The sequence below is a fragment of the Elephas maximus genome, chromosome 7 (genome assembly GCF_024166365.1).
Source record: "Elephas maximus indicus isolate mEleMax1 chromosome 7, mEleMax1 primary haplotype, whole genome shotgun sequence".
Taxonomy (NCBI): Eukaryota; Metazoa; Chordata; class Mammalia; order Proboscidea; family Elephantidae; genus Elephas; species Elephas maximus.
The window spans coordinates 113306855-113318875 of NC_064825.1; the positions used below are offsets into that span (position 1 = coordinate 113306855).

Consider the following 12021-nt stretch of genomic DNA (forward strand, 5'->3'; position numbering starts at 1 on the left):
GGCTAGTGTGATTTTTTTTTCCCCATATGGATGACTTGCTTTTTTTTTTTCTTTAACCAAACAAGTGAATACTTTTTTCTTAATCATTGAAGTTCAAAAACCTGATATAGATATAACTGGATGTAAATTATTCTGTATTAATTTTACTAAATGTTAGATACTAGCCTTTTGAAAATATAGGGTTTGCATCTATATTGAGATATTTAAGTCTTGTTTTAGCATTTATTACACTTTTCCAGGAGTGAATTTATTCCCATTCAGTATGTTGGGTGGAAAATGTCAAGTGCTGTTGTCATTTTCTCGTTCTGTTGTGATCCAGTGAACCTGGGTGTTAGGTGGGAGTTTACACTGCCTTGACTAGTTGTATCACTTTCATCTAAGGTATCTATTCTTTCTTAAAGACTAGTTCTCTAAATATTAGAGGGAATTACTGAAAATTCTCAGGTTTACTGACACTTTTTTTTTGGTAGGTAACGACTCTGGGAAATTAGGGTAGGACTGGAATCCTGCATGGGACTCTCCTCTCTTTTTCCTTGGTCATTAATTTTATCAATTTTTAACACTCCTCATTCCCAGGGATTCAAGTCTTTTCCCTGACATTGTTAATTACTTTACTGACATTAAGTATTTTGTATTCATTTTATTAGTTTTAGGGGAGACTATTCAGTGGCTTGAATTAATTTGATCTTATTTCTTCAGAAGTGGTGTCTACAGAGTATATTTACATATTAATTAATTAATTTTTATAAAGAATAAAGAGAGTTACACCTTAAGGGTTTTTCTCTTTACTATTCAATAAATGGTTAATGCCAGAAGAGACTTTAGCTTTTGGCTAATGATTACTAAGTTACTTGCTCAAAAACCTTAGTTAGTAGGCAGCATACACAGTAGTCAGATGCAGTTCTTTGCGCTTAATATCAAGTTCAGTACAGTTTTTACTATGCTTTCCATTTTTCACTCTTCTGATAGGGTGAAAAAAGAAAAAAACTTCTGATAGGGTACACGTGTATATATGTCAGTAAAAAGATGTTAATACCTTGTTATGTGTTCATCCAACAAAATGTGATGTTCTATCTTCTCTCTTACCACAGCTCAAATGATAAGATACATGAAAGAGACCCAAGGTGGGAACCAAACAGAAGCAACAGAATTTATTCTCTTAGGACTCTCGGACAACCCAGATCTACAAGTTATCCTTTTTGTAGTGTTTCTATTAATCTATATGGCTACTATGGTAGGCAATTTGGGCATGATCTTGCTGATTAAGACTGATTCCTGTCTCCACACTCCCATGTACTTCTTCCTCAGCAGCCTCTCCTTTGTTGATGCCTCCTACTTTTCTTCTGTAACTCCCAAGATGCTGATGAACCTTGTGGCTGAGAATAAAGCCATTTCTTTCAATGAATGTGCCGCCCAGTTCTACTTCTTTGGCTCTTTTGTAGGGACAGAGTGCTTCCTGTTGGCCATGATGGCATATGACCGCTACTCAGCCATTTGGAACCCCCTGCTATACCCAGTGCTCATGTCTGGGAGAATTTGCTTCATACTAGTGGCTACCTTATTCCTCGCAGGCTTTGGGAATGGAGCCATCCATACAGGGATGACTTTTAGATTGTCCTTTTGTGGATCTAATCGAATCAACCATTTCTACTGTGATATTCCACCTCTGCTTGAAATCTCTTGCTCTGACATCTACATCAATGGCATTGTCACCATGGCTTTCTCCAGTTTTAATGTCATCAGCTGTGTTGTTACTGTCCTTTTTTCATACCTGTGCATCCTCATCGCCATCTTGAGAATGCCCTCACAAGAGGGCAGGCACAAAGCCTTCTCTACCTGTGCCTCCCACCTCACTGCTGTCACCATATTCTTTGGGACGATTCTTTTCATGTACTTGCGCCCAACATCTAGTTACTCAATGGAGCAGGACAAGGTTGTCTCTGTCTTTTATACTGTGGTGATCCCTATGCTGAATCCCCTCATCTACAGTTCAAAAAATAAGGATGTGAAAGAGGCCCTAAAGAAGGTCTTACAGAAAACCATGCTATGAAGGCATGTTAAACATCTTCCTGTTATGTAGAAGAACATGTATTTTCTTATTTTTTTTTCTCATTACTTAAGATCCTTACTTGTATTAAGATAGATGATTTAAAATGAGATGTCGTGCTTGTTCTGTCTTCATGTCTTAAACATATATACTTGGGCCTATCTGATGCATCAGCACAGTAGGTGAGGCAGTGTCAGGTAGAATATTTAAATTTTGGTATCGGCTGCCTTGGGTTTATGTTCCAACTTCAATATTCGTTCCTGTGAACCTTAGTTTTAATGTATCTACTTTGATGTCTCCAGTTGGATTCCAGGAAAACAGAATGAAAAAATAGATTTGTGTGGTGGAAGAGTTATTGGAGAATGTTCCTAGGTTTGGGCAGAAGTTTAATAGTATGGAATTTACAATAAGGACTAAGCCAATTATATGTCTACTCTCCCCAAACATCCTGGAGCTCTGGAGCCAGGATGGCCTTTCAGTGATGACCAAGCTTGTGATAAAAGAGTCAGGTATTTTCATCCACAATGACCAGTCCTGGTTGTGGGCTACCCACTGGGAGGGGGCATAATCTTGGGCAAGGCAGTTCCTTAAAGCACAAGGAAATTCTCAGAGAGGAACTCTGCTATGAGCCTTTAGCTGCTCATATATATGGCAGATGAGGAAATGTCTACCTTGAAAGGCACATCTGGGTTCTGTACCACAGCATTGCTGTAAATAGACAGGTAATAATAACAATAAATAGTAGTTGTTATTTTAACTTCTCCCTAGTCTCCTTTACTTATGACCAGGGAAGGACAGGCTTACCAGATTCTCCATTATTTACTACGTTGCCTGTGATGGTTAAGGTTGTGTCTTAACCTGGCTGGGCCATGATTCTCAGTGGTTTGGCAGTTATGATGTTGTTTGCTAGCTATGTAATAATGTAATTACCTCCGTGATGAGATCTGCTATGAGCAGCAATCAGTTGAAAGCCAGTTTCCTTGGAGTGTGGCCTGCATCCAATACATGTGGACTTTTCAGCAAAGCTCACTGCCTTTTGCTTACTCTGGACACTGCGTATGATCTCCTGTTCTTGAGACTTGATTTAGCAGCTTACCTGCAGATCTTGGGCTTGTTAGCCCTACAGCAACGTGAGTCAAGACAATCCTCTTACTTGGCCCAAGGACATGGGACTTTCTAGCCTCTACAACCCCATGAGTCATTTCCCTGATATAAATCTCTCTCTCTCTATATATGTATATGTGCTTCACTTGTTTTCCTTGTCTAGAGAACTCAGCCTAAGACACTGCCTCATCCTCTGATGGATGTGAGCTCCTTGAGGGTAGAGGTAACATCTTTTTTAGCCAGAATCCTCTCTATTAGTTGCTTAATAAATACTTGTTGCTTGTTTATTGGATTTTAGATGGCAAAGTTCTCCATGAAGAGTCTCATTTTAACCTAATTTTCAATGTTTCATCCTCAGGGCACCAAGCTTACCACCCTGTGTCCAGTGTGAATTCTCAGAATGGTTTCTTGAAATCACATTGCATTCTAACTTGAGATGGTCTGCAGCCGAGTGGCAGAGAAACATAGCAGTGCCTGCTGTCTCTTTGTATGACACTAAAGCTATGATCATACATTTTTCTCTGCTTATTTTGAAACTTATTCTGAAGCTCCATAGTCTAGGGTGAGTTTCTTCATGTGGTACTGATAGGTCATGGTAAGAAACACAGGATGTAAGGACTCTTCGTTGATAGGAACTTATAATACTTTCCCTGCAGGTTACCTTTGTTCCCTGTCCTTCACTACCACCATACACACACACAAAAAAATGAGCTAAGCTTAACCAAAATAATACAGAATTTCCTGAATTTCTGGGGATGAAGCAAGACATCGCTTAAGTCTTTCTGTCCTGCAGAAACTAGATTAAATTGCATGGATTAAATGGTCCTGAGAGGAAAATTAATTACAGGGAATGTCTTCTCAAAGCAACATGAATAATTTTAATGATCGTTAGATATTACAACCTATTTCAGTTTCACTCTTTTAATCTTTAAGTAGGAGATTCATTTGAGCAATAGAGTACTTGATAAATCTCAATCTACTCTACGTAGGCTAATACAGGGTTGGCAAAAAAAGAGAAAGATGAAGACCCTCAATGAGTTGGATTGATGAAGTGGCTGCAACAATGGCCTGAAGTGTAACAATGATCTTAAGGATGGTGAAGTTCCGGACGGCTTTTGGTTCTATTGTACAAAGGGTTCCTATGAGTCGAAACCAACTCGATGGCACCTAACAACAACAGCATGTGGGCAAGAATGTGGAGATGGGAGAAACTCTTACTTATTTACATTCTCTATGTTCTGGGGATTAAGCTCAAAAATTTGCAGTCATTATTTCATTTTATCTTCTTATAAAATAGACATTAGTATTCCCATTTGGAAATGACAAAAGCTGAGACACAGTGAGATCTAGAGAGATACCCAGAGTCACATAATCAGTCAGCCAGAGAGCTAGGATTCCAAGCTAAAGACTGTCCTTGTTCTCTCCACTGCCCCATGTCTCCTCCAATGAAACACTTTGCCATGATCCAGGTAGCAGAATTTCTTTTTTTATGATATATATATTTTTTATTTTTATAATTTTTATTCAGCTTTAAGTGAAAGTTCACGAATCAAGTCAGTCTCTCACACAAAAACTTATGTACATACACCTTGCTACATACTCCCAGTCGCTCTCTCCCTAATGAAACAGCATGCTCTCTCCCTCCACCCTCTCTTTTCATGTCCATTTCACCAGCTTCTAAACCCTTCTACCCTCTCATCTCTTCTCCAGGCAGGAGATGCCAACATAGTTTCAAGTGTCCACCTGATCCAAGAAGCTCACTCCTCACCAGCATCCCTCTCCAACCCATTGTCCAGTCCAATCCATGTCTGAACAGTTGGCTTCGGGAATGGTTGCTGTCCTGGGGCAACAGAAGGTCTGAGGGCCACGACCACTGGGGTCCTTCCAGTCTCACTTCGACCATTAAGTCTGGTCTTGTGAGAATTCGGGGTCTGCATCCCACTGCTCTTCTGCTCCCTCAGGAATTCTCTGTTGTGTTCCCTGTCAGGGCAGTCATTGGTTGTAGCCAGGCACCATCTAGTTCTTCTGGTCTTGGGATGATGTAGTCTCTGGTTCATGTGGCCTGTTCTGTCTCTTGGGCTCATAATCACCTTGTGTCCTTGGTGTTCTTTATTCTCCTTTGATCCAGGTGGGCTGAGACCAATTGATGCATCTTAGACGGCTGCTTGCTAGTGTTTAAGACCCCAGATGCCACTCTTCAAGGTGGGATGCAGAATGTTTTCTTAACAGATTTTATTATGCCAATTGACTTAGATGTCCCCTGAAACCATGGTCCCCAAACCCCTGCCCCTGCTAAACTGGCATTCGAAGCATTCAATTTATTCAGGAAAATTCTTTGCTTTTGGTTTAGCCCAGTTGTGCTGACCTTCCCTGTATTGTGTGTTGTCTTTCCCTTCACCAAAAGTAGTTCTTATCTACTATTTAGTGAATACCCCTCTCCCACCCTCCCTCCCTCCCCGTTCTTGTAACCATGAAAGAATGTTTTCTTCTCAGTTTAAACTTTTTCTCAAGATCTTATAATAGTGGTCTTATACAATATTTGTCCTTTTGCAAGTGACTAATTTCACTCAGCATAATACCTTCCAGGTTTCACAGATTCCTCACTGTTCTTTATAGATGCATAGTAGTCCATTGTGTGAATATACCATAATTTAGTTATCCATCTGTTGATGGGCACCTTGGTTGCTTCCATCTTTTTGCTATTGTAAACAGTGCTGCAGTAAACATGGGCGTGCATTTATCTGTTTGTGTAAAGGCTATTATTTCTCTAGGATATATTCCAAGGGGTGGGATTGCTGGATCATATGGTAGTTCTATTTCTAACTTTTTAAGGAAGCGCCAAATCGATTTCCAAAGTGGTTGTACCATTTGACATTCCCACCATCAGGGTAGAAGTGTTCCAATCTCTCCACAGCTGCTCCAACATTTATTATTTTGTGTTTTTTGGATTAATGTCAGCTTTGTTGGAGTGAGATGAAATCTCACTGTAGTTTTGATCTGCATTTCTCTAATGGCTAATGATCATGAACATTTCCTCATGTATCTGTTAGCTACTTGAATGTCTTCTTTAGTGAAGTCTCTATTCATATCTTTTGCCCATTTTTTAATTGGAGTATTTGTCTTTTTGTAGTTGAGTTTTTGCAGTATCATGTAGATTTTAGAGATCAGGCGCTGATCGGAAACGTCATAGCTAAAAACATTTTCCCAGTCTGTAGGTAGTCTTTTTACTCTTTTGGTGAAGTCTTTGGATGAGCATAGGTGTTTGATATTTAGGAGCTCCCAGTTACCTAGTTTTTCTTCTACATGCTTAATAATGTTTTGTATACTGTTTATGACATATATTAGGGCTCCTAACGTCCCTATTTTTTCTTCCATGATCTTTATCGTTTTAAGATTTTATATTTAGGTCTTTGATCCATTTTGATTTAGTTTTTGTGCATGGAGTGAGGTATGGGTCTTGTTTCATTTTGTGGCAGGTGGATATTCAGTTATGCCAGCACCATTTGTTAAAAAGACTGTTTTGGGGCCTTTGTCAAATATCAACTGGGCTCACATGTGAGTGGATTTATGACTGGATTTTCAATTCTGTTCCATTGGTCCATGTATCTGTTGCTGTACCAGTACCAGGCTGTTTTCACTATTGTGGCGGTATAATAGGTTCTAAAATCAGGCAGAGTAAGGCCTCCCACTTTGTTCTTCTTTTTTGTATGAAGTTGATGATTTGTTTCTCCATCTCATTAAATATTGTTATTGGAATTTGGATAAGAATTGCATTAAATGTACAGATCGCTTTTGGTAGGATAGAGAATTTTCTAATGTTAAGTCTTTCTACCCATGAGCAAGGTATGTTTTTCCACTTATGTAAGTCTCTTTTGGTTTCTTGCAGAAGTGTATTGTAGTTTTCTTTGTATAAGTGTTTTACATCTCTGGTAAGATTTATTCCTAAGTATTTTACCTTCTTGGGGGCTACTGTAAATGGCATTGATCTGGTGATTTCCTCTCAAATGTCCTTTTTGTTGGTGTAGAGGAATCCAACTGATTTTTGTATGTTTATCTTGTATCCTGATACCCTGCCGAACTCTTCTATTAGTTTCAGTAGTTTTCTTGAGGATTCCTTAGGGTTTTCTGTGTATAAGATCATGTCATCTGCAAATAGAGATAATTTTACTTCTTCCTTGCCAATCTGGATGCCCTTTATTTCTTTATCTTGCCTAATTGCTCTGGGTAGGACTTCGAACACAATGTTGAATAAGAGCGATGATAAAGGGCATCCTTGTCTGGTTCCCGATCTTAATGGGAATGCTTTCAGGCTCTCTCCATTTAGGGTGATGTTGGCTGTTGGCTTTGTATAAATGCCCTTTATTTTGTTGAGGAATTTCCCTTCTATTCCTATTTTGCTGAAAGTTTTTATTATGAGTGGGTGTTGAACTTTGTCAAATGCCTTTTCTGCATCAATTGATAAAATCATGTGATTCTTATCTTTTGTTTTATAGCATAATTTCTTGTATGTACATGGAGTCCTTAGAGAAGTTGTGACCAGAGATAGACCTAACCTTCTACTTTGTAGATTTAATTTTTTTTTTTTAAGAGGACAGACCACCAGTCACCAGGGGAAATAAGAGGAAAATATTTAAATTTGAATGGGAATGTTGAACTGAAAATTCATTCTCCACTGAGTCTGGGTGTACCAAGGGTGAAGGAGAGAACTAAGAAAGACAAATGTGGTTTCCTTAGTTTCAGAGGGGAGAAATGAGTAGATTACAATGAAGTTACATCAGATTTGCTGTCCCCAGAGACCAAAGAACAAGAAACATATCCTAATTAATGTAAGTCAGAATGTTCACTCCAGAGTCTGCTCTGAAGCCTCTGCAGTTGTAATAATTGCCAACAATATTACAGCTGAACTGCAGTGATGTACAGTCAGTCCCTGGTTTAAGAACGAGATCCATTGCATTCCTAAGTGTGTCTTTAAGTCTTATTTGTAGGTAAGTCAGAACAGGTGCATTGGGTTCTTATGTAGCCTACTTTAGTGCAAGAAAAGATTCAAAGCCTTGTCGATGGTTTAAAAGCTGCATGTGCAGTAAGTGAAGGGGATTGTGATGAGGAATTTGTTCCTATTAGGGGTTGGCTCAATTCTTTGAAAGTGAGGGCAAATTTACAAAACATTTAAGGGCAAGTATGGGAATTTTTTTTTTTATGAGTTGTCCTGATAGTGTAATAGTTAAGGGTTCCACTGCTAACCAAAAGGTCAGCAGCTGGAATCCACCAGCTGCTCTTTGGAAACCCTGTGAAGCAGTTCTACTCTGTCCTATAGGTTGTTATGTGTTGTAATTGACTTGAAGGCAATAGGTTTTGGTTTTGTTTAGGAGTTGTACATAAAGTGGAACTTATTGTATGGGGATTTACAGTACTCTGTATTTTGAAATGTGTTTAGCATTGTCATAAAAATTCTCATACGTTTCTTTAAGGAAAAGTAAAATCAAGAAGGAAGGGAATTTTGCTGAATATACGGTAACTCTATTATAATGGGGAAGGTGTAAAGGGATTCAGTTTTCCTACCTATTGATAGATGACCTCTAAAGTTCTTTCCAGCTGTGCTTCCTGTTTAACCTGCAGAAGCTAGAATGAGTGTCTTATCTAAGCAAAGGAATTTATTTATTTATTTATTTGCTTTTGCTTTGTATTTTACGGTGAATTTAGACTTAAACAGGAGCAAGCAAAAGAAGCAAAGAGAACTCAAGCTGTTACAAAAGGTAAGGAACTATGAGAAAATACACTTCTGTTTATAAAGTCATTCACTTGGGGGATTTCTGCTATGGCAGCACTAGATAACTAAGACAGGCTATCAAGCTCCTATATCCTAATGCAAACTGGGTGGAGCCCATACGGATGTTTCTGTGTATGGCAGTGTTTGTGAAAATACAAAAAATTCTTGCCCACCCTTCTCCCCAGCCTTGTTCAGTAGATCTTTTATCCCCAATATTAGTAAAAACATTTTATTACTTTATCCCAAATTTTACTTTTAAGCAATATCAAATATTTCCCTGCTGTGAGTTGTAAAGGATTTAGCACTTCTATACTTCCTCTGTTGCAAGGTGAAGAGCTTGGCTGCTAGCCAAAAGGTCAGCAAATCAAATCCACCAACCACTCCTTGAAAACCCTACGGGCAGTTCTATGCTGTCCTATAGAGTTGCTATGAATCAGAATTAACCCCACAGCATAGGCGTTTGGTTTTTGGGTACTTCCTGTCATATTTCTGAGCCTCCTTTATTGTGTTGGGTATATGAGTTAGGTATATCAGTTCAGGCTTATAATAGCAACATTCTCTTCTGTAACCATGCTTTTCACAGACTTATGTGGATTCAATGTTCAGTTTATTTAAGCTGTATTTTTCTATTTAATTCTTGGTTGGCTAGATTTGATCATGAGTTATTTTTAGAAGGGCCCCTGAGTTGAATGTTTTCGGACTTCCTACATCATCATTTTTGTCTGTTTATTGTTCTGTGATGAAATGACAACTTATTGGAATGTAACATTCTTGGATCCCTACTTCCTAATCTAGACCTTTGAAGGCTTTCCATCCTTTTCTTTTGGTGTGGAATAAATTCTGGAGAAGTCAGAGGCTAGTCTAATTTTTTTCCCCATACAGATGACTTGCTTTTTTTTTTTTTGCTTAAATGTGTGAATAATTCTTTTTTAATCATTGAAGTTCAAAAACCTAATATAGATATAACTTGATGTAAATTATTCTGTATTAATTATTGCTAATGCTTGGCAACTAGCCTTTTGAAAATACCGGTTTTGCATGTATATTGACTTTTTTTTTTTTTTTACGTCTTGTGTTAACATTTATTACACCTTTCCAGGAGTGAACTTATTTCCATTTAAGCTACCTCCAATTCAGTATGTTGGGTGGAAAAGGTCAAGCGCTCTTGGTGGTGTTTCCTGGTTCTGTTGTGATCCAGCGAACCTGGGTGTTGGGTGGGAGTTTCCACTGCCTTGGCTAGTTATATCTCTTTCATCTGAGATATCTCTTCTTTCCTACAGTTTAATTCTGTAAATATTAGCGGGAATTACTGAAAATTCTCAGGGTTTACGGACGCTTTTTTTTTTTTTTTTGATAGGTAATGACTCTGGGAAGTTAGGGTAGGATTGGAGTCATGCATGGGACGCTCTGTGTTTTTCCTTGTTCGTCAATTTTTAACACCAACTTTTGCCGGAGATTCAAGCCTTTTCTTTGACATCGTTAATTTCTTTTACTGACTTTTAATATTTTGCATTCATTAGTACCTGAGAGGATTATTCAGTGTCCTGAATTAATTTGATCATATTTCTTCAGAAGTTGTGTCTCTGGAGTATGTTTACATATTAATTATTTTTTTGTAAATAATAAGGAGAGTTACATCTTGAGGATATTTCCCTATAATTATTCTATAAATGGTTAAGGCCAGAAGGGACTTTAGTTTGTGGCTAATGATTCTGAAGTTACTTGCTCAAAAACATTAGTTAGTAGGCAGCATACGTAGTAGTCAGATGCAGTTCTTTGAACTTAATGTCAAATTCAGCACAGTTTTTACTATGCTTTTCATTTTTTACTCTTTCGATAGGGTACACATGTGTACATGTTATTAAAAACATATTTACAGCTTGTTATGTGATCTACCCACAAAATGCCATGTTCTGTCTTTTCTCTTACCCCAGCTCAAATTACAAGATATATGCAAGAGACTCAAGGTGGAAATCAAACAGAAGTGACAGGATTTATTCTCTTAGGACTCTCGGATGACCCAGATCTACAAATTATCCTTTTTGTACTGTTTCTCTTAATATATATGGCTACTATGGTAGGCAATTTGGGGATGATATTGCTGATTAAGACTGATTCCTGTCTCCACACTCCCATGTACTTCTTCCTCAGCAGCCTCTCCTTTGTTGATGCCTACTACTCTTCTTCTGTAACTCCTAAGTTGCTGATGAACCTTGTGGCTGAGAATAAAGCCATTTCTTTCAATGCATGTGCCACCCAGTTCTACTTCTTTGGCTCCTTCCTAGGCACTGAGTGCTTCCTGTTGGCCATGATGGCATATGACCGCTACTCAGCCATTTGGAACCCCCTGCTGTATCCAGTTCTCATGTCCGGGAGAATTTGCTTCATACTAGTGGCTACCTCATTCCTTGCAGGCTTTGGGAATGGAGCCATCCATACAGGGATGACTTTTAGATTGTCCTTTTGTGGATCTAATAGGATCAACCATTTCTACTGTGATACTCCACCCTTGCTTAAAATCTCTTGCTCTGACACCTATATCAATGGCATTGTGATCATGACTTCCTCCAGTTTTAATGTCATTACCTGTGTTGTTATTGTCCTTATTTCCTACCTGTGCATCCTCATCGCCATCTTGAGAATGCCCTCAGTAGAGGGCAGGCACAAAGCCTTCTCTACCTGTGCCTCCCACCTCACTGCTGTCACCATATTCTTTGGGACGATTCTTTTCATGTACTTGCGCCCAACATCTAGTTACTCAATGGAGCAGGACAAGGTTGTCTCTGTCTTTTATACTGTAGTGATCCCTATGCTGAATCCCCTCATCTACAGTTTAAAAAATAAGGATGTGAAAGAGGCCCTAAAGAAGGTCTTACAGAAAACCATACTGTGAAGACACGTTAAACATTTTCCTGGTACTTGCATTAAGACAGATGATTTAAAATGAGATGTCCTGCTTGTTCTCTTCATATCTGAAACATATATACATGGGCCCATCTGATGATTCAGCACAGTAGGTGAAGGCAGTGTCTGGTAGAATGTTTAAACTTTTGGAATCCACTAGCCTGGGTTTATGTTCCAACTTCAATATTCATTCATGTCA

General features: G+C 38.6%; 2 protein-coding genes across 2 annotated transcripts; both read left to right on the forward strand.

Moving 5' to 3' along the window:
* Window positions 1-1096: 1096 nt before the first annotated feature.
* LOC126080738 (olfactory receptor 5AP2-like) lies at window positions 1097-2050 on the forward strand. Its single transcript, XM_049891916.1, has one exon. The coding sequence runs from the start codon at window positions 1097-1099 to the stop codon at window positions 2048-2050; it is 954 nt and encodes a 317-aa protein (XP_049747873.1).
* Window positions 2051-10821: 8771 nt separating this feature from the next.
* LOC126080414 (olfactory receptor 5AP2-like) lies at window positions 10822-11811 on the forward strand. The gene has a single exon (XM_049891635.1). It carries the CDS (start codon window positions 10822-10824, stop codon window positions 11809-11811), a length of 990 nt encoding a protein of 329 aa, XP_049747592.1.
* The last annotated feature ends 210 nt before the right edge of the window (window positions 11812-12021 follow it).